Genomic DNA, 22,775 nt, shown 5'->3' on the forward strand with positions numbered 1-22,775 from the left:
TAGTGCTCACAACCACCCTGCTGTTCCCATACTATGAAGGAGGAGGAGGATACTGCCCAGATGGGGGAGGGATGTCCCCATATGGAAAAAGCTGAGAACCAGTGGCTTAGTGGTAATATTGCTGCTTACAAGGGCAAAAAAGCAGAGTTTTCCAGAGCGCGCGGTGCACTATCACTACCAAAGTCACAGTCCATTTTGGTCTATTTCACGGTCATAGGATTTTAAAAATAATAAATTTCACGGTGTCAGAAGGGCAGCTGCTGGTCAGGGGCCCAGCTCTGAAGGCAGCGCCACTCCCAACAGCATCACAGAAGTAACGGTGGCAACGCCATATCATGACACTGTCACTTCTGCGCTGCTGATGGTGGCAGCTCTGCCTTCCAAGCTGGGCTCTTGGCCAGCAGCCACTGCTCTCCAGCCGCCCAACACTGTGAAATCTGGTCCCGCACCTACAATAGCCAGATTTCATGGAGGAGATCCGATTTCATGATCCATGACATGTTTTTCACAGCTGTGAATTTGGTAGGGCCCTAACTATCGGTGAGGAGTCAGACCAATTGTCTCCTACACCTCACAATGTCCGTTTGGTAGTAAAAGTGGCTAAATTGTGACTTACAATGGGCTTTTAGTTCTCTGCTTGAAGTTTACAGTACCTGCAAAAGTTGGAGTTCTAGAAGAGACCACAGTCCTTGAGGTTCTCTTTGATGATGACATCTGTGACTGCGTCAAACACGAATTTAACGTTCTGTGTATCTGTGGCACAGGTCATATGACTGTAGATTTCTTTCACATCTTTTCGCATGTTGAGATCAAGGAACTGATTCTTGATGTAATTTCCTGCATCTTCAAATGTATTGGGACCTATTTCGGGGAAGGAAATAACTCTGCTGATAAGTGCTGCTGATTAGGAAGACTGTCCTAATTAGAAACTCCTCAAAGCCCATGGATCTGTGGCCAGCAGAGGAAATGTGATCCTTTGTCATGTTGTTTTGAGAGAATAAAATGCATGTTAAAGAACAGAACTGGAGTGACAGCCCTGGGCAATGACGTGTGCTTTCTACACAAAAGGTGAAGAGCAAGCAGACCTTTTTATTGGGGTGGGTCAGCCTTGTGTCAGAACCTCTTTGTTCCTACCAAATCACCCAAAGGTGGTAATGCTTAATACAGATCCTCTCCTTTTCCCAGCTGCAGAGACCTAGCTTGATCCTAATGACTTTTCCCAAGAGGAGAATTTTCTATCCATTTGTGCCTTTTGTGATTTTTCTTCCCACTAATTACTCAGGTTTGATTTTTTTTAAACTTGGGTGAGGATGATTTGGGCCTAAACACTACCATAAATGGGGGGGGGGGAGGGAGGGAGGGAGGTAGAGTTTTTAGACCAACTCACCATCGTAATCTGGGAAGCAAATGCTGAGGTGGACCTTCTTGATCTTTTCCTCAAAGAGGTCCTTCTTGTTGAGGAACAGAATAATGGAGGTGGCAGCAAAGAACTTGTGGTTGCATATACTGTTGAACAGATGCAGGGACTCATGCATGCGGTTCTGAAGACAGACAAAAAGACCATATCACTTGTAAAGAAATTTCAGAGGTGGGCTGTGTTGTAAAGACCCTGCTCATTCTGGTTTCAGAAAGTAGGGGCGGGCAGGTCCTTGCTTGGTCAAACACATTCTGAAAGTTCTCCCCCCACTCAAGTTTCTGTGGCTTAACATGTGCAAGTCCCGACTCCCACTCAAGCTTGTTCCTCACACAGGCTGAGGCTCTACAACAGCCATTGCCTGAGCTGCTGCTAATTGAACTTGCTTTTTGATCTCCATAGATTTTGCAGCTGTAAAAGTGAGGGCAGCACTCTACTGTTACAGTGGTGAAGCCTTTGCTGGTCATAAAGCTGTGATGTTTCCTGTCTGTCGTAGCCCAGATAAGGACTCTATGGCTAGGCAGAAGCTTTAGACCAACTGGATTTTAAACAAAGCGAATTGGCACCCTTCCATGGTGGCTTTTTTGCAGTTTCAACAGGACTTCAATTTTCAGATGATGCCATGACTGAAAATGTACAAGGGGGACAAATTCACTTGACTGTTAGCTCATTAGAGCAGAGGCTGTTCTGTGCAAGCACAATGGGGCCCAGGTCCATCACAAGGCCCTCCAGCTGCTACCATAATACTGCTAATAAAGCCCTCTTGAGACACAAGAAAGTGTTGAGAGATTCTGGTGCTGAACTTCAAGTTCTCCTGGCAGCGAGGAGAAAAGTACAGACTCAAATACAGCAGCTGGAAGCCAGCAGCCAAACCAACTGCATTTCAGCAAGTTGATTTACCTTTTGTCTTTTGCAAACTCTTCTGTTCTTTTGCTGTAATAAGCACAAGTGTTGCCAAAGAGAAAGTTGTGGGTGGTTTCTATGGGAGAATATTTATCAAAATGGCCAATGATAGGAAAGTCTTGAACTGCTTGGTTAGAGATGTTGGAGGATTCTTTTTGCCTTGAGAATCCTCACATTCCTGCTCCTCAAAGCCAGGTAGCTCGGTAGCCCTACTTCTTTCTATTGCCGCACCATAGGCGGCTGGCTGTTTTTATGGGTTCTCACAACAGTTACTGGGGAGTCCAGAATGAAGGACTTCTGTCACTCTACACCCTCAATGTAAATCTCTCCTAATGTCAGAAAGCTAATGCCAGATTCCTAATTGCTGCAAGGCAGGCTCTGTGTGTGGGAAAGAATCAGATGTGAGAAGTCACTGTCTAAATAACTGAGCTGAGACCCCATTACTAAAATGATGGCCAGTTCTTGGAGTGCTGTGGGAGATGGCAGTGGGTATGTGCTCTCTCTAATGAGCCATCGCCTATGGGTCTTCCTGCAGCAACCACAAGAGGAGTTGCAGGTGCTTTAGGATAGGCCAGCCCTGCAGAAATCATCCTCTGATCACTACAGTGCCCTTCACAAAGCAAGATTGTTCTTATCCTCTGGGTTTGCAAGTCAGCTGTGCTAGGAAGATCTTCCTTGAGAAAACTAGTACACGCTGGCCCAAATATCTGCTATGGCACTATCGCAAGCCACTTCCAACGCTACCCCCTGGTAGTATGAGCACCCCGCAAACAATGGATCACAACACACCCCAGAGGCAGAGAAGTCCTATCCCCACTGTATGGAGGAAACTGAGCCATAGGGTAGATTAGGTGACTTGCCAAAGGTCACACAAGGAATTCTGAGGTGAGAATTGAACCCAAGTTTCCCATGTCCTAGTCACTAGGCATTTCTTCCTCCTTCTCTTCTTGCTCCCAAGGGCTTGAACGTGCCCCTTGCTTGTCTAGAAGGGTACCAGAGTAGACTTGTTTCAGCATCTTGTGAAACAGTCTAAAATGCTGCCCCCTGGTTTGTCCCTTCTGAGTCGAACCTCCGAGAAGAAGAGAGGGAGGAGTTCAGTCTCCCGCATCCATAGTCTCTTGTCTTCTAAAAAGAGAACTCTCCACAAGTTGTAGACCATGTTCTCTGATTTGCAAATCTCCTCCAAAGCAGTTTGTTTTAATAACCTGCAGGGCCAGGGAGCCGTTCTGCATGAATCCATCCTGAGGGAGGAAGAGAAGCAGGTGTCCTGTTTGAAGGATAACCATCTGCATGCAGGAGGGCTACTGGTGTTTAATGGGCTAGCTTCCCTCAGACGGCTGCTCATAGCAGGGGGAGAGAGTACCAGAGGCATCTTGTTACTGTTTTCTGCCTCCTCGTCGCCAGCTTTCTCTGCTCTTCACCCTCTGTGTGGTGTTTGAAGGAGAGGCTGAGAGCCCCTATGGAGCCAGCGCCCTGCCTGACTAGCAGCATCCGAAACATTCCCCACAGGCTGCACTGCTCTGATTTTTCCCTTGATGCTGTTTTTACGTGAAATGGGGGCTCTGGAGAGACTCTTGGTCAAGGAAGCTGGAGGCTGAGTGGCATGTAAGGGGAGCTGCTGTGAAAGTCCACCAGCCCTCGGTTTGGCCTGCAGGAACCAAATGACTGGCACTGCAGGAACAAGCCTGGATCCTAGAGTTCACTCTCCTCTTGTCTTCTCTTTAAGGAAGTCCCAGAGCAAGATGACCTGGACGGATGCTCTGTGGGATCCCAGCAGTCAGAGATGGATAAATCCCTCTCCCTGCCAGGGGGGGCATCAGATCACCAGTGTCTGATGGAGCTGGAGTATCAGACCCTGGGGTGAAGGAACTAGACCACAACTGAGGAGATGTGGGTTCTGTTCTGTGCTCTGCCCCACATGCCCTCCCTGTGTGAACATGGGCAGGTCTCAATCTCCCTGGTTCTTAGGCCCCAACCTGTGCAAGGGGGAGGATGATCCGTTATTTCCGCCATGCTGTTTGTCTGTTCGGATGGTCAATGCTTTGGGTCAGGGGCTGTCGCTACTGTTGGTCCATGCAGTGTGTAGCACCATGGGTAACCTGGTCTTGGTTGGGGCTGCTAGGAGTTACTGAAATACAAATCATCCTAAGGGTGGTGGTGGTCTGATTTAGGAAGGCTCTCTGTTCTTTCATCTGTTATAAACCAAAACCAGAATATGCCCCTCAGTCCTCTTTGGGCCCTGTTTGAGTGACAAATCTCAGGCATTGTTCCACAGTGAGGTGTCGATAGAGGACATTTGGAACAAATTCACAAACTAAACAGTAATAAGTTACCAGGATCAGATGGGATTCACCCATGGGATTCACCCAGGAGCTCGAATATGAAGCTACAGAGGTACTAACTGAGGTATGTAACCTAGGGCTTAAATCATCCTCTGTACCAGATGACTGGAGGATAGCTAACGTAACACCTATTTTAAAAAGGTTCCAGAGGCAATCCTGGCAATTACAGGCTGATAAAACTAACTTCAGTACTGAGCAAAGTGGTAGAAACTATAGTAAAGAGCAGAATTATCAAACACAGCTGAACACGATTTGTTGGGGAATAGTCACAGGTTTTTGTAAAGGGAAATCATGCCTCCCCAATCTCTTAGAATTCTTTGAGGGAGTCAACAAGCATGTGGACAAAGGTGATCTAGAGGATATAGTGTACTTGGATTTTCAGAAAGCCTTTTGACCAGGTCCCTGACCAAAGGCTCTTAAGCAAACTAAGTAGTCGTGAGATGACAGGGAAGGTCCTCATAGAGCAGTAACTGGTTAAAAGACAGGAAATAAAGGGTAGGAACTGCTTGGCAACAAACTCATCGATTCCATGGCCAGGAGGGACCACTGTGATAGTCTAGTCTGACATCCTGTAGTGCACAGACCAGAGATCTGGCCCACATCGTTCCTAGAGCGGAGCTGTTAGACAAACAGCCCACCGGCGATTTACAAATGGTCAGTGATGGAGAATCCACCATGACCCTTGGTCAGTTGTGCCAATGGTTAATTACTTGCACTGTAAAAATTGTATGCCTTAGTTCCAGCCTGAATTTGTCAAGCTTCAACTTCCAGCCACTGGCTCATGGTAGGCCATTCACTGCTAGAGTGAAGAGCCCGTTATTAAATATTTGTTCCCCAAATTGGTATTTGTAGACTGTAATCAAGTCACCCCTTTACCTTCTCTTTGTTAGGCTAAATAGAGCTCCTGGAGTCTGTCATTATAAGGCACATTTTCTAACCCTTTGGTCATTCTTGTGACTCTTCTCTGATCCCTCTCCAATTTATCAACATCCTCTTTGAATTGTGATCTCCAGAACTGGACACAACGTTCCAGCACTGGTCACATCAGTGCCAACTACAGAGGGAAAATCATCTCTCTGCTCCTACTCAAGAGTCCCCTGTTGATGCCTCCCAGGACGGCATTAGCCCTTCTGGCCACAGCATTGCACTGGGAGTCAAGTGAAGCGGATTGGGATTTATGGTGGACACATCTTTTTCTGTCTCTGCTTCCCAGGGTAATGAGGGTGCCCCTTGGAGAGGGGCTCCAGCTGCAGTTGGGAGCCAGGTTCAGAGTGGTGGGGTGGATCGGGCCCATCTGTGGCTGCCTTCCCCTGCATTGCTACACAAAGTGAGCAAGCAGTGGGTGAATGGACAATGATTTTTCCATCCATCAGTTATGTAACTGCACATATAAGCAGCAGAATTATGAATAGCTTTTCATGGTAAAACTGCCAACTGTTCTAAGGGATTTCTTCAGCTATGGGTGCACCTGTTTAGCTGCAGCTTGCTGCCTGGCTAGTTCTGCAAGCCATCGCTGACTCTCTGATGCACTTACGTTCGTTACAGGTGCATCACTTCCTGTGGGTTGGTTTGTCACTCAAACTTCAGTTCCTCCCTACACTGACATCTGACCTTCAGCAACCAGGGCAACCACTGACTGAGGGGAACCCTAGCCCTGTGAAGTCAATGGGAGCTTTGTCATTGACGTTAGCAAGGCCAGGATTTCACCTGTTCTGTCCCCACACAGGATGTGGTAATTCTCCTAGAGTTTCTCAAAGCTGCAGTCTTGGCCATGCTGTTTGGCTGTTGTCCTTTTTCTAGTTCCTACATAGCTACATACCTTTTAAAAACAAAAGAGGTCATCTAGTCTGACCAGCACGGGCCAGAGAACCCCACCCAGGGATTGCTGCAGTCTTGGCCATGCTGTTTGGCTGTTGTCCTTTTTCTAGTTCCTACATAGCTACATACCTTTTAAAAACAAAAGAGGTCATCTAGTCTGACCTGCACAGCACGGGCCAGAGAACCCCACCCAGGGATTGCTGCAGTCTTGGCCATGCTGTTTGGCTGTTGTCCTTTTTCTAGTTCCTACATAGCTACATACCTTTTAAAAACAAAAGAGGTCATCTAGTCTGACCTGCACGGGCCAGAGAACCCCACCCAGGGATTCCTGCACCCAGCCCCATAGCTTGTGGTTGAGCTATCGCAGAACTTGTAGGAAGAGATTTTGATTTAAAGACTCCAGGCTAGATCCACAAAGGAATTTAGATCCTCAAACCCCCACTCACTTGCTGATTAACCCTGCATGTGCCTAAATTCCTCAGCTTCCACTGGTGGACATGTGCAAAGCCGCTAATTCCTGAGACCGCTGAGCTGCCTGGCCCGATCCTCAAGCGAGGTGTTACCCGCACCTGCCTCGCTTGCTGTGCCCAATCTTACGGTCATGCTCGGAGCACGCTCACCCACACAACATATGGTTCCGATTCACCCTATATTCAGTCACTCAGTGGTTCGAGCACTCACCTGGAAGACATAGGTTTGAATCCCCCTCTGCTTCATTCAGAGCAGGGACGTGAACTTGAGTCTCCCCGACCTCAGCTGAGTGCCCTGACTGTCAGGCTCTGGCATACTCTGGGGTGGGTGTCTCCGTTTCTTCTGGCGAAGCTGTTCTTTATGTGGAATAGTGAAATAGTCACTGATCCGGAGAGAGAGAGAGACTATAGCCCAGGGGTTAGTGCGCCCTCCTAGGAGACCCAGGGTCCCGTCCCTGCTCCAAGGGCAATTTAAATGTTTCAGACAAAGGAGAACAGCTTCAGCAGGAGAGGTCGAGAGAGACCTGCCCTGGAACACACCTCAGGGCATATAGCTGGGAGACGGATGACAAGGGTCCAAGTTCCTGCTCCGGATTAAAGTGGGGATTCAAAGCTGGATCTCCCACATGCCAGGTGAGTGTTCTGCCTATTGGGGATAGCATCCCAACCCCGTGGGGTTACCTCACTGAGGCAATGCCAAGCCCCTGCTCTTCTACTGGCCAGCTTAGGTGGCTCCCTGCTCAGGTTGCTGGGTTCTGTCAATCCCATTCTTACCCAGCTCTCCCGATGCATCGTATAGGGAGCCTGGGCTCCTGACCCAGGGCTGAGGGTTCCACTGAGCAGCTGTTAAGCACGGCAGCACTTCGTCTCTAAGCCCCCCATGCCGGCATGTGCCCAGGTAGGTTGTCTTAACGGTTAAACATCCTGGCTGCTAAAAATGTGCACCTTCTGTCTAGTCTGCATGTGTCTAGCCGTTGGGTCTGTCAGCCTTTGTCTGCTAGATTAAAGATCCTCTGCCATTGGAAACCTCCTTGCTCAGGAGCTTCCGGGCTGGGATCAAGTCACCTCTTAACCTTCTCTCGGACAAACTAAACACACTGAGCATCTTTAGTTTCTTGCTATGAAGCAGGTTTCCATGCTTGTGGCTCACGTCTGAGCCCTTCCCAATTTCTCCTCTGAACTTTCCACGTTCACTTCCTAGTTTACAGGTTCTGAAACCGATGTGCCGATAGGGCTGATTATAAAAATGCCACGCCGTCTGTCCGGGGCCCTCCGCTTGCTTTACAGATGTTCCATTGAATTCAGCCCTATGCTAACCCTGAGAGGTAGGGGCTATGATCTCTCACTGACAGAGGCGGAAGCTGCAGAACAATTGAGTGTGTGTTTCCAGAGGGGCCGAGCACCCGCCACGCCTATTGAAATCGGCGAGGAGTGCGGGTACTTCTGAAAATCCAGGCATCCGAGATCTGCCCAAGGTCACACACAGAACAGAGCTGGGAACAGTATCCTGCTCTCATACCTCATGCTTCAACCACAAGCCCATCTTCCTTCTATTGATTTCTCATGCCCTCTTGAAGGCAAGCCATTGGGCAGCCCCACTGAAATATCCTTTGTCTTAACCAGCTACGGGATGTCACTGTGCTACTTGAATTGGTTTTAGTTGCCAGCTGCACTGGCTGGAAGAGGGGCATTTATTTTCAGACATGAGTTAATCTGATGTCAGGCAAGTGCTATTTGCTTCCTGGATTTGCATCAGAGCAGCACAGTGTAAACCGCGAGCTGACGTTCAAGGCTCTTCATGGCTCTGTTGCCTGCCTGCACCTCCCTGTGTTCCGGGCAATGCAGGCACTTCACACCAAGCAAGTGTCTGTGCTGGGGAGATGCTATTTTCTTCAAATCTGGGTGGTGGCTCTCAGATGTCGCCCAGCTGAGCTGGGAGTTTTGTCCGTTTCCTGGTGCTCTGAAAACGGGGAGAGCAGCTGCCCAGCTGTGCTCTGGTGACAGAGGACAGAGGTCTCAGTGCCATCAGCAGCTAGGGATTGAGAGAACATACCACTTCATCATCCTCTACCAGCACCATGTCGTAGGCGCTGAGGGCTCCACAGAAGATAATGCAGGTCACGCCTTCGAAGCAGTGGATCCACTTCTTGCGCTCTGACCGCTGTCCTCCCACGTCAAACATCCTGTGGAGGGAGTAATTCTGCTGTTGTTAGATAGCCCCTTCCCAACCAGAGCACTGAACACAGAGGCAGTCGCAGCACCCACCGCAGAAACCCAGCCCCTGCCCGGTAGGATGTGGCAGCTCTGTATATGAGTGCAGAGAGCCAGATCCTTAGCCGCTGCCAACTGACAGCGCAATGGCGCTCTGCAGATTTACACCAGCCAAGAAACGTGCCATTTAGGAGAGGATGTAAGGAAGATTATCCCAGCTGGAATTTGGCCAGGATACCTGGGTCGGTGATGCCACCAAAGGGGAGAGGGTCACACGTGCGCCTATGCTCACCTGAAGTTAAGATCTTTGACGGCGAACTTGGTCTCTATGATCCCCGTGGTCTTCACTCGAGATCGTAGTACATCCTGTTCATTGGGCAGGTAATCCAGGGCTGTGATCCGATCCAGCTGGTTCAGGTAGCTAGGCAGGAATGCAGAGAGCTGTTGGGAGCAGCCCTAAGGGATCGGGAATATAGCTATCGTGCGTGGGGAAGGAGGTCTGGGATAAGGGGTTATCAGTGAGCTAGCAATCATAGGAGAGGACAGTGGGAAGGTCCAAGCAATTCTACTAGCCTGAGGGAGAGGAGACTTCTTTCTAGCCCAACTGTAGAGCAAGAAAATCTCAGTTCATGACTAACCAGGGTCAAAACGTGCACATCCCTTCTCACCTGCATTGCAGGAGCACCTAGGAGCGTGGGCCATGACCCCCTTGTGCCAGGTGCTGAACACGCAGGGTCTGCTATGATCCAAAGAACTGACCATCTAACCCTGAGACAAGGGACAACCGACAGAGGCAGACAGGTGGACCCTGCTGGGGGGAGGTGATAGAGCAGCTCCGTTAATGCTGTGGTCTGGAAAGCCCGTAACCTTAAGTTCCAGCATCCACAGTTGCTCCTCCATCCTGCTGTTGAATGGGACGGTGCAGCTGCCGCAGCCTGCGAGGGAGCTGCATGGCAGGCCGGGGTTTATTAGGGCAGAGAGTGGCCACATTTGGATCAGCAGCGTGAAAAATGACGTGTGTTCCCTGCAGCATTGCCTGCAATGTGCCCACGCCTCCGCTCTGCAGCCGTTGTGCCAGGCCACGGCTCTGGGCCCTTGAACTATGTTTAACTAACCTGACGGGACAAGTTGCAATGGTGTTGACACCAGCCTGTGTCTAGTAACCACTGTCTTCGGTGGATTTACGCTACTGTGAGCAGAAGCAGCATTTGGCCCTGAGGCTCATTGGCCTCAGATAGTGCAGCCTGTATCGTGCATGAGACAGATTGGTGGCCTGACATACCCTGGCATGTGGCATCAATTAAGGGTACAGGAACTAGGCTGAATTCAGCATCGCTTGGTTGGCTGGGTTTAACAGGGTTTTTGCGCAGCGTCAAGTAATGGTGATGACGAGGGGCAGGCAGCCCCCCTCCGGCAGGCAGTGATAGTCACATGTCAGTGGTGTTTAGGGGCTTTGTCTGACGCAGTAGCACTATCCAGGCCATGGGGGATAATCCCCTGTGTTCTCTCTCTCACCCGGAGCATTCTGGGCCAAGTGGGAGCACAGAGGACCTCACTTGTTACACAGTGAATTATGAGCGTGCATGCAACTCGATGCTTCAAAGCCATTCTGGTCTCTCTTGCTTGTCTTCTAACGCCCTTTAAGGGGCATGTACCCTTCCTTTGATGGACAAGGCTCTCCTTGGACTCAGTGCTAAAACTTCCACTGGCTTCAAAGGGAGCAGATTGGCCCCTTTACCTGGAATTTCTCCTTTCCTTCCCCTTGGCTGCTGGTGAAAAGCTGAGTCCAAGTTGCTTTACGTGGCAGTAGAGGGGGGTGGTACCTGCTCCATAAAGACATCAGTCCCTTCAGCATCAGCGAAGGGGACGATTCAAGGTACTAAGCTCCAACGATGGATGAGCCCTCTGTGTCCCAATAAGTGCGTGCCCATCCCTGGAGGGTCTCGCTGTCTGGCAGGTGCTTTTCCTAATGATTGGGTCATAGGGACAGACTTACTAGGAAGCGGAGTCGTTGAGCTGGTACTCAGCTGCTCTGTCAAAACAGGCCTGGACTCCCGCATCTTTCCACAGCTTTTTTATACAGTCTACTAGCTCCGGGGGCATGGTGCCCTCCTCGATGGAATCTGCCAAATTGCACAGCTGCCGCCCATCATCCTGTAAGAGACAGAGCCGGTGAGCAGGCTGGGGCCAGAGATGGGTGTGAATGGCAGACCTGCTTTGGGCCCATCTGAACAGGGTCATGTTTTGTGGGATTTTAATCTGGATTTTGAAATTTAAATTCCCCACTCAACCCTGCTGATTTTCAAGAACAGCTTCCCCAGAGAATGTGGGGAAACATATCCAGAATCCTACCGGCCCAGGAGTGGGGAACTCAAGCTGCTCCCAGAATGCTTTCCTTAACCAGTAGACGGCAACACACCATAGCAGCGTGGTGCCTGAAACAACGGAAAACCAAACTCCTCGTTCCTCTGCGAATAATGAAAGGAGCAGGACACTCATCTCTAGACTCTCCTTCCCCACAGCTCCTTTCTCCCACACTTGGAGGTCTTGCCCTTCCTTTTCGATCTCCTCCCCTCCGAATCTCCTTCCTTAGAAGTTTTTAAGGTCAGGCTTGACAAAGCCCTGGCTGGGATGATTTAATTGGGGATTGGTCCTGCTTTTGAGCAGGGGGTTGGACTAGATGACCTTCTGGGGTCCCTTCCAACCCTGATATTCTATGATTCTATGATCTACATCGCGAGGAAGTGGAACCAGACGACTGCCACTTGCCCACCGAGTGGCTTCTAGCAGGCACTAGCAGGAGTGAATGAGACACACGGGCTCTGTCTACGCCACAGCCTCCCCATCCTGGTAGACAAACTTGAGCAAGCATGCTAAAAATAGCACTGTGGATGCTGCAGTTTAGGCTCGGACTAGCCCCCGACCTTAGACCCAGGGGGTCAGATGGGCTTGGACTTACACAGCTAGCCTGAGCATCCACACTGCTATTCTTCACACACTAGCTTGAGCGAACACCAGTGAACCAACCCCCACTTGTCCGTCCGTCCCGTCCCGTCCCCGCCCCCTCGGGGGCTCAGAAGGAACAAACTTCCTCTCAGCAGCAGCTTCTCCCAGGACTCCTGCATATCACTGGGAACTGCAGGCATTCGAACAGACGAACACGTGGGGACCACCCGCTCCTCCACCTTCCCCTGTCCAGGGGCCAATCAGATCTTCTAGTGGTGGCAGGGGCAGCGTACTGACCCCTCGCCCTGGTTCGGCATAATCTATCCCCAGCGTGGACATGGCTCGGATGATGGCCAGGATTGACTGCAGCACGTTGCCATAGATGATGGACTTGAATTCCAGGCACTCTTCTTCCGTGTAACCGTCTTGGTGGATAATCCTGTGGGGGGAGGGGAATAAAACACAGCTGTTAGCAGGGATCACAGCCTTGCTTCCCCTGCCAGTCCTCTCCCTGCAGCACAGATATTGGCCCCTTGCCCCCCAGCCCAAAGGAGAGGCAGTGCAGGGACCAAGGGTGATGTCGTGGTGGGAGTCTGCTATAGACCACCGGACCAGGGGGATGAGGTGGACGAGGCTTTCTTCCGGCAACTCATGGAAGTTACTAGATCGCAGGCCCTGGTTCTCATGGGAGACTTCAATCACCCTGATATCTTCTGGGAGAGCAATACAGCGGTGCACAGACAATCCAGGAAGTGTTTGGAAAGTGTAGGGGACAATTTCCTGGCGCAAGTGCTGGAGGAACCAAGTAGGGGCAGAGCTCTTCTTGACCTGCTGCTTACAAACCAGGAAGAATTAGTAGGGGAAGCAAAAGTGGATGGGAATCTGGGAGGCAGTGACCATGAGATGGTCGAGTTCAGTATCCTGACACAGGGAAGAAAGGAGAGCAGCAGAATACGGACCCTGGACTTCAGAAAAGCAGACTTTGACTCCCTCAGGGAACTGATGGGCAGGATCCCCTGGGAGAATAACATGAGGGGGAAAGGAGTCCAGGAGAGCTGGCTGTATTTTAAAGAATCCTTTTTGAGGTTACAGGGACAAACCATCCCAATGTGTAGAAAGAATAGTAAATATGGCAGGCGACCAGCTTGGCTTAACAGTGAAATCCTTGCTGATCTTAAACCCAAAAAAGAAGCTTACAAGAAGTGGAAGATTGGACAAATGACCAGGGAAGAGTACACAAATATTGCTCAGGCATGCAGGAGTGAAATCAGGAAGACCAAATAACACCTGGAGTTGCAGCTAGCAAGAGATGTTAAGAGTAACAAGAAGGGTTTCTTCAGGTATGGTAGCAACAAGAAGAAAGTCAAGGAAAGTATGGGCCCCTTACTGAATGAGGGAGGCAACCTAGTGACAGAGGTTGTGGAAAAAGCTAAGGTACTCAATGCTTTTTTTGCCTCTGTCTTCATGAACAAGGTCAGCTCCCAGACTACTGCACTGGACAGCACAGCATGGGGAGGAGGTGACCAGCCCACTGTGGAGAAAGAAGTGGTTCGGGACTATTTAGAAAAGCTGGATGAGCACAAGTCCATGGGGCCAGATGCGCTACATCAGAGAGTGCTAAAGGAGTTGGCGGATGTGATTGCAGAGCCATTGGCCATTATCTTTGAAAACTCATGGCGATCGGGGGAGGTCCTGGACGACTGGAAAAGGGCTAATGTAGTGCCCATCTTTAAAAAAGGGAAGGAGGAGGATCCTGGGAACTACAGGCCAGTCCCTGGAAAAATCATGGAGCAGGTCCTCAAGGAATCAATTCTGAAGCACTTAGAGGAGAGGAAAGTGATCAGGAACAGTCAGCATGGATTCACCAAGGGCAAGTCATGCCTAACTAATCTAATTGCCTTCTATGATGAGATAACTGGCTCTGTGGATGTGGGGAAAGCAGTGGACGTGTTGCTCCTTGACTTTAGCAAAGCTTTTGACACTGTCTACCACAGTATTCTTGCCAGCAAGTTAAAGAAGTATGGGCTGGATGAATGGACGGAAGGTGGATAGAAAGTTGGCTAGATTGTCGGGCTCAATGGGTAGTGATCAATGGCTCCATGTCCAGTTGGCAGTTGGTATCAAGTGGAGTGCCCCAAGGGTCGGTCCTCGGGCTGGTTTTATTCAATATCTTCATAAATGATCTGGAGGATGGTGTGAATTGCACCCTCAGCAAGTTTGCAGATGACACTAAACTGGGAGGAGAGGTAGATACGCTGGAGGGTAGGGATATGATACAGAGGGCCCTAGACAAATTGGAGGATTGGGCCAAAAGAAATGTGATGAGGTTCAATAAGGACAAGAGCTGAGTCCTGCACTTAGGATGGAAGAATCCCATGCACCGCTACAGACTAGGGACCGAATGGCTCGGCAGCAGTTCTGCAGAAAAGGACCTAGGGGTTACAGTGGACGAGAAGCTGGATATGAGACAACAGTGTGCCCTTGTTGCCAAGAAGGCCAATGGCATTTTGGGATGTATAAGTAGGGGCATTGCCAGCAGATCGAGGGACGTGATTGTTCCCCTCTATTCGACATTGGTGAGGCCTCATCTGGAGTACTGTGTCCAGTTTTGGGCTCCACACTACAAGAAGGATGTGGAAAAATTGGAAAGAGACCAGCAGAGGGCAACAAAAATGATTAGGGGACTGGAACACATGACTTATGAGGAGAGGCTGAGGGAACTGGGATTGTTTAGTCTGCAGAAGAGAAGAATGAGGGGGGATTTGATAGCTGCTTTCAACTACCTGAAAGGGGGTTCCAAAGAGGATGGATCTAGATTGTTCTCAGTGGTAGCTGATGACAGGACAAGGAGTAATGGTCTCAAGTTGCAGTGGGGGAGGTTTAGGTTGGATATTAGGAAAAACTTTTCCACTAGGAGGTTGGTGAAACACTGGAATGCATTACCTAGGGAGGTGGTCAAATCTCCTTCATTTGAGGTTTTTAAGGTCAGGCTTGACAAAGCCCTGTCTGGGATGATTTAGTTGGGAATTGGTCCTGCTTTGAGCAGGGGGTTGGACTAGATGACCTCCTGAGGTCCCTTCCAACCCTGATATTCTATGACTGAAATGTGCCAGCTTGGCCCCTGCTTACTCCTAGGCTGGAATGCCTGCTGTTTTCCTGGCATAGCTGACTTTCCCCTTGGTGCAGAGCTGAGGAACCACACCGCTGAACACTATGTGGGAGGGAAGCGGCTTGAGTGGCATCTGCTAGCAGTTTCTCACAATGTGTTGCCCCATGCAGGGGAGAAAGGGAGTTCCTTACACCCCATCTGCCTCTGTGCTGGCATGCAGCCTAGCTCACAATTGGGCCAGTTGTGATCTACACAGGTGCCTTGCAGCCAAGCCCAGATGCAATGAGAGAACTCCCTCCATCGGCTGGCTCCATGAAGATCAGGGTACCAGCTTTGAAAGGAAAGCGGTCTGAGACCCATGGCATGGATTAGCTCACTGGCTCCTGGACTGACCACACATGGCTCTGCCTATGATAGAGCCTCAGATTCATAGGGGAAGGTCAGATCGCATGGGACCTTCTGCAGCTGGACTCTGCTGATGCATAGAGCTCACTTGCTCCCTGTGTAACTCCGTGATGGTTTGTGTTCCCTGCCCCCCACCCCTCCCGGGGCTAACGTCAGTGACACAGCATAGCAAGGAACAACGCACAAAGGGGGTGTGGTGGTTTCCTCCTCCTTTGTGCCTGGAGACTTGCAACCTGGTGTTTGGTATGGCTGGCTATGAACTTGCCACCAGTACCCCACATGCCAACAGTTCACATGGGATGTTCCCATACTCCAGCCACTCCCTGGGACGTTCCACAGGGCACAGGTGCGGAGATGCTAGATCTGCTGTCTGTCTCTGCCGATTTCCTTGTCTTGAGGTGTGTGGGAGGAATGAAACTTCCACCCCCACCCATCACTTGTAACTGAGATGGCACATGAAGAGACCCCAACTGCTGATCAGTTCGTGCCTCGAAGCAGAAGAACTGGGCACCTTTTCCTGCTTGCCAGCATAACTGCAGATGCTATTTTTGAGTTGGTTAATCCATTTTTATTAATCTTGCTAAGCTATGGCCAGATGGGAGGCAGCCTGGCCCAGCAGCAGTGTAGGGGTTAATCACACTATATTCATGCTCAGATTAGGCTCCTACAAGGAAACTGCCTTGGGCTATGTTCTGGGCAGCTGACCCTCAGCCCTACCATGGTACTCACTTCATCTGTTTGACGATTGTGCTCTTGCCTGACTCCCCGGCACCTGGAAAAGAGCCCGAGGAAACGTTTGAGTGCCAGCATTCAGAAAGAGAGAGACGCGTGCGCCTTCAAGGGGACAGCAGCTCTGAAGCACTCAAATCCTTGGGCACTGGGACCAGCGTAAGGACCTGGATCCGCAGCGCTCAGATCCAGCATCTATCCTGCACTTCACTCCTGTCCCCCCTGCACCTTTCTCTGAGGCTGGCCCCTTGGACAGTGCAGCACGAAAGGATTTCTCCAGTGCAGGGTTATTTAGTGGCATATTAATGTGGATCAAACAGGTCAGTTGATCCGGGCCCTGGGCTCCCAAGAGCTCATCAAGAGCCCAGCCCAGGGAAAGGCCTTGTTTTGAGGGAGTAGTCAAAATGGGTGTCTAGGAACCAGGGATTGAATCTGCTTTTGCAGAACCAGCTGGACTCTCCCCTTCAGCGCCCCCCCCCCCCCCCGCGCTGCTAAGCTCCCCTCGCTGTGCACTGATGCATGCCTGCCCTGAGCGGGATGAGCTGGGCTCTGGGAAGGGGGAGGCGCACGTGGGACGGCCGTGCTTCCTGCACTGCCGCTGTTCCCCGGCATTGAGCCAGTCCTTGGAAGGCTCCGTGCCAGCCAGCTGCAAGTCACACAGGCCTCACTGTGTGGAAGCTGGGCCAGGTGCTTCTAGCCCAAACCTGTCTCCCTGCCCAGGGTTCAAACCATCTGGTGCCCCGCAGGGTAGGGGATGAGGAAAGAACTGGGCAGGTGTGGTCTAGAGATGAGAAGGCTGAGGGGGGAACATAACATATGTAAAGGTGGTTACGTAGGGGCCGGTGATCTATTGCTTTCTATGGCCACCGAGGGCAGGACAAGTAGCAATCCGCTTACTTGGCAGCCAGGGAGGCTGAGGTTGGATTTTTTAGGAATAACTTTCTACCTGCAAGGCAAGTTCAGCGCTGGAACAGGTGGGCTCGGGAGGCCGGGGGGCTTGAAAATAGGTTATAGCCATTGGGGTGGGCCTGCCTCAGCATGGGAGGATGGACTAGGTGCCCTGTTGAGGTCCCTTCCAGCCCTGTAGTTCGATAAGGGTATCTAGCCTCCACTACTTGGCTGCCCTAACTCTCCTGTCCCAGCTCTTGCCTGGATGCTTGGTATTCAGATCCTTCACTACTCTCACACCTCCAGGATCCATCTGCCAGAGCAATACACTGCAGCTTCCATCATCCTTCCACACCCCTTTGCCTAAGTCTGCAAGCGTCCCCCTCCATCTACCTAACCCCCCTGCAGACTATGTGATGCATTGTCACTGAGCCCTCTGCTCTGGCTCCTATCCCACCTGCTCCTCTCAGTACTGAGCCTTGCTGGTCTGGTGGATCAGGGGAACCTTCCAGCCTCCATCCACCCCTGCAGTCAGCAGGGCCTGAACAGTTTTCTCAGGCCTAGGGAGACCCCCCTGTGCCTTGCTCATGCCCCCTTTTTATTCCTCAGAGGCTCCCCCCTGGCCCGACTCATTTCCCTGGCCCAGGAAGGCTGGAGATCCCTCCCTCCAGAGCCCATGAGCAGTGCTCAAAGGCTAGCCGCTGGGGGGGGCACTCAAGAGCTATGTCCCCGGCTGCTGTTGGCACAAAGGACCTGTCATTGCTATGGGGTCAGGGGACCTAGTTACTCCATAAGCCCCCCATCAGTGGAACCCTATACAGCAAGCCAGGCCCGTGTGTCTGTCATGCTGGGACCATCATACTGTGCCCCAGCAGGGTAGAAAGGACCATGTCGGGCAGCCTGAACTCAGCCTGGAGCTGGGATTCCCTGCATGGTAAGGGCCTCAGCCCCTGGGCATATCAGCCCAGCCCCGCGCTTTGCTTTTCTTAACCTCCCCCTCCTCTCTACTGCCTCCATTCTCATCGCCTGCCCTTCAGTTCTCGGCTGCAAGCGCCGGGCAGCGCCTCATCTTATCGTTTTAAGCAGCTTATTCCAAACCAGGAAGCTGCTTAGAATTAGGGCCTAATCACACTGATCCCAGCCTCCCTGCCGTCACCTGGATGAACCTTGCGGTGCTGCACAGAGTCAGGCGCAGGCTTCCTGCCCCTGCAGTGCGAGCAGCAAGGCAGCCGCGTTGTAACCTAGAACTCCAGGGAGCATTCACCCCAGGAGCTGCAAAGGGTGGCTCTGGGCTGAGACGGCCCTGCTGGCCTCACTTTTCTTCTAGGAGCCGGGTGGGAGGCTGGGTTTCCAGCAGGGGCTTCTACCCTCAATCTCAGTTCTCCGCTTAGGTGCCATCTTTCCTAAACCCTCACCAGTCACCCTCTGGAGCAAGGGTTTATTCTGCTGCCTTCACACTGGCACGGTTCTGATGCAGGCTTGGAGTTCTCTCCAGGCACAAGGGGCGAGCATAGGAATCACAGAGGGTGGCTTAGGGCACCCTGGGGTGCAGACCAGGACTGACCCCCCAGTGATGAGTTCCTGGGTGGAATGGTGCAACCTGATGGCCCCTCAGACCATTGTGTGCATCTAGTCTGAGCTGCTGCCACGCCCAGGCCAGAGACCTCAGCCAGACATTGCTGCATTGATCCCATCTCTTCATTGTGAGCAGGAGCCTTTCTTTCAGGAGGAGACATCTGATCTTGATTGGAAGAGGGAGGTGGTGAATTACCCTCGCTGATTGTGACACTAAGCAGAGATGGGTTGGAGGAGCCTGTCACTGGGGGGTTTCCCCCCACCCATGACCATCCAGTGGCCTAACCTTCACCCTAGCACCTGCTCCCTACCTTCTGCATCTCCTGTGTCCCCTCCCTGGGACCTATCCATCCCTTACACCTCCCCCACAGCTGCATTGAAGAAGACACTTGGGCCCCTGCTGTGACCAAGCAGGGCCCCTTCTAGCTGACTTTATGTGCACACTTGTAAGATTTGGGTGCCCCAGACTTTGCCATGTGCCAGAGTGAGCAGCAGCTTCACTGGGCAGCACAGGCCCAAAGGAAGCTGTGCTCTGAGCTGGAGCCCAGGGGAAAGGAGAGGGGATGCTGTAGGAGAACAAGAGCAGGCTGGAGAATCCCGCTCCATCACGGCTTTAGAAGGACTAAACCGTGCGTGCTCTCGGCATCTCCTAGCAGGCTCCCTTGCCTCAGCAGTGCTGGGCTGACGGTGAGACCTGCCCCAGTATTCTGCTGTTTGCAGTACTCCGCTCATGGTCTAGTGCCTGTAAAAGGGCTGAGAGAGGCGCCCAGCCCAGCAGTGGGATCCCCCCATTCGCTTCAGCTTGCAGCTCGGAGATCAGCAGGATTGTGAAGCCTCCAGCTGGTGACTCGGTAATGCAGACTCGGAGCACAGGCCCTTCTGCCACTGGGATATTTGGCTAAATTGAGGCTTTTAGTAATCGGGTAAAATCAGTGTGTTCAGAAACAAAGTGCAGCCCTTTCTATTCACGCTGCTTATGAAGTTTTCTACCAACAAGCAGGTAACAGACCCAGTCGCCACCACCCTCTGCCTTTCTCTAGGCTAGAGCTCTCAAAGCGCTTCATCAGCGTCTAACGAGCTGCGGTTTGATCCTGCCCTGCTCACCAGAGTAGCTTTGCTGCCTGATCCAGCCCTTGCACCTCCCCCACAGTATGCGGGGGGGGGTAGGGATAATACCCCCACCCTGCTTCACAGACCGGGAATCTGTGGGCCAAACAGGGAGGCTGCAGCAGAGCGGGGGCTAGAACCCAGGTGTCCTGATCCTCTGCCCTGTGCTTCAGCCACTACTCTCTCACCTGAAGTGAAACATGACATGTACGCCTTTGCTTGTCATTTTTGGCCAGAACAATGACTCTCTGATCAATTCCCTTTTCACCCATGGCCCTCGGTGAGTCACCCAATCAATCCAAAGCGCCCCCGCCCCAATGCTGAAAGACCCAGGTATGTAGTTACCAAGTGGTGACACCAGCCACAGCATTCCTATTTCCAGCCCTACCGCCCCTTCTGGAAAATCACAAATAGATTTTAATCCCTACTGAGGTGCTGCCCCCTTCACCCAGGCTTCTCTCAAGAGGGTGTTTGTGACCTCTTGTCACATCCGATTGGCTGAGAAATCTCTGTATCCCAGCTAATCGCTTCAGTTAGGAAGTCATCAAGCTAATGAGAGCCCATCTGGTGCTACTTAGGAACGGATCCTCCTCTCAGTTGGAAAAAAACGAGAAAAACAACAACAAAAAACCTAGGGTGACCATATCTCTGAACCCACCATGGACCGAAACAGCCAGACCAAGCCCTCCTGCCCTGGTCCTGCGCTGCATTTCATGCTCCCTCTTCTCTTTCTTCTGTCTCCCATCCCTTGACCACCAGCAGATACTGCCATTTTCTAATCCCTTCACATAAACTGATTTCCTCAGGCCCAGCAACAATAACCCCAGTTTCTCCTTTCTTGCCCCACCTCCCCTAGCTTGGCATCACTACGTCTCATCTCGGGGTTGCCTTCTTCCCAGGCACTGCTTAGCCAACAGAGAACTACAGGTTAACCTCCCCCTCGTACCCTGCATTCATCCTGAATCACCAGAATCCCCTGCTGGGCCATTCTCTGCAGACTGCACATTTATTACATGCATGGAGACCAGCTCTGAGTGGTACAGAACCACTTCTCTGCCCGCTCATTTCTGGATCCACCTCTAGGAGCTGAGGGTGCCCCAGGCAAGCTGCAGCGTTGCCCAGCTCCCATGCTTACCTAACAACAGCAGCTTGACTGTCTTTGCCTCCTTGTCTCCATCTTCCTGGAGTTTCTTCTCCAGCTCCTTGGACCTTTTGGCAAGTTCTTTATCTTCAGCGCTCGCTCCACTCCCCATCTCAGCGTCTTCCTCCTCTAGCTCCTCTAACTCCTCGAGCTCCTCTGTCTCTTCCAGCTCTTCACCCTAGGTCACTCACCCTTTACGGGGTGGGGAGAGAGAGAGAGAGAAAAAATATATCTCTTTGCCTAACCCCGCACAGCACCAGAGAAGGGCCGCACGCCGCAGGCTGGCTCTGGAGTTCCACGCCGGACAGCTGCTGGCCAGAGACTGCTATGAAGGCAGCCTGGGAGCCCTTCACCTTGCCCCTCTCCCTTAATTCCCCATGGATGACCCACTTTCTGTCCTACGGATTGGGGACTTTTTATCTCACCATGTGACCTGGGAAATCCAATTAAATGAGCCCAAGATGGCAAAGATTAATGCCTGGGAACAGAGAACACTGGACGAGGCTGCAGGTGGGGCGGAGAGGTTCATTATGTAAGGGGGGAAGGGAGAGCGACCCCCATCCTGCAAGCACACGAGGGAAGGAATCCCGCTGCTGCAGGGGCCCTGGGGTGTGTGACTTGGGGGGCCCCAGGTCAGACCTATAGAGCTGGAGAGCTCTAGATGAAAAATGTCAGCCGGGGCCTGCTGGGTAAACCAGCCTTCTCCTTGCTGTTGCTCCAGATCTGGAAGAGGCTGTTCAGCAGCCAAGGGGAACAGCCAGCACCCTAGCAGCTGGGGCCCTAGTACCACGGCGATGGGTGCGTTAGAAATTCATCGATCGTTGGCTAACTAGTAGTTTGCACACTTTATAGCTTCTATCAGCTGAGCTCCTTGCCCACCCCCGAGGCTCCTGACTCCCCTCCATTCCCCCCCACAGGTTCTTTGGGTGCCATTCTCCTATTTCAGGGACTCCTCCCCCATGCCAGCAGCTCTGTGTGTCCCCCTCATTCCCCTTTCCTCCCACGTCCTCCATTCCCCACTTTCCCACCATGGCAGGGACTCTGTGCCCCCATTTGCTCTCCAACATATGCCAGTAGCTCTGTGTGCCCCACCTCCCCCATACCAGGGTCCTCCATTTCCCACCCCCAGCCAAGGGCTCTGTGTGCAGTCCCATGCCCCTTCAGTCCCCCAGTCTTATTTCTATCTAGGAGATAAATAATTCAAGGGGTCACATGTTAAAATTTCTTGGGAGGATGGGTAGAGCTGAGCTAGCTAGCAGGGGTTGTGCTAGAAGGTGGCAACACCAACTGGTTCTTTGATCTATAGATGATGGCAGAAGTGGTTGAAACTGCTGGGTCTGCTAACCAGATGAAAGGGTTCCAGGTGTTCCCTATTTTTCCCCTTCTGGTTGCTGAGTTTTCACCAAAATCCACACTGTTCTGCCCATGAAATTCCATTCCCTGAAATTCTGGAATTGGTCGGATGCAGCATTCAAATGTTATCACGTTGGAAACGTACTAACAGCCAGACAAACACCAAGAGCTTCTCTACACAGGTTGGTCCCCGTCCGTCCCCCCCGCCCCACACACACACATTAACTATTGTTTTGGATTAAAATGGCCAGTGTCCGTCTGACACAATCTGTCTTTTCTTTTCTTTTTCTTTTTAATTATCTGGCCACTTTTTGCAAATTGGCTAATCCATTTTGCAAGTGGATTGAGTCCATTTTGAGATGAG

At 51.5% G+C, this 22,775-nt stretch overlaps 1 protein-coding gene across 1 annotated transcript; it reads right to left on the reverse strand.

Moving 5' to 3' along the window:
- Window positions 1-308: 308 nt before the first annotated feature.
- GNAT2 (G protein subunit alpha transducin 2) lies at window positions 309-21,170 on the reverse strand (the record flags this gene model as incomplete). Its single annotated transcript, XM_084611598.1, has 8 exons — window positions 309-861; window positions 1,388-1,541; window positions 9,001-9,130; window positions 9,451-9,579; window positions 11,155-11,312; window positions 12,402-12,543; window positions 16,348-16,390; window positions 21,053-21,170. The coding sequence occupies 8 exons, from the start codon at window positions 21,168-21,170 to the stop codon at window positions 671-673; spliced, it is 1,065 nt and encodes a 354-aa protein (XP_084467724.1). The 3' UTR covers window positions 309-670.
- Between the last annotated feature and the right edge of the window lie 1,605 nt (window positions 21,171-22,775).

This window comes from Lepidochelys olivacea, assembly GCF_965140295.1.
Source record: "Lepidochelys olivacea isolate rLepOli2 genome assembly, chromosome: 21".
Lineage (NCBI taxonomy): Eukaryota > Metazoa > Chordata > Testudines > Cheloniidae > Lepidochelys > Lepidochelys olivacea.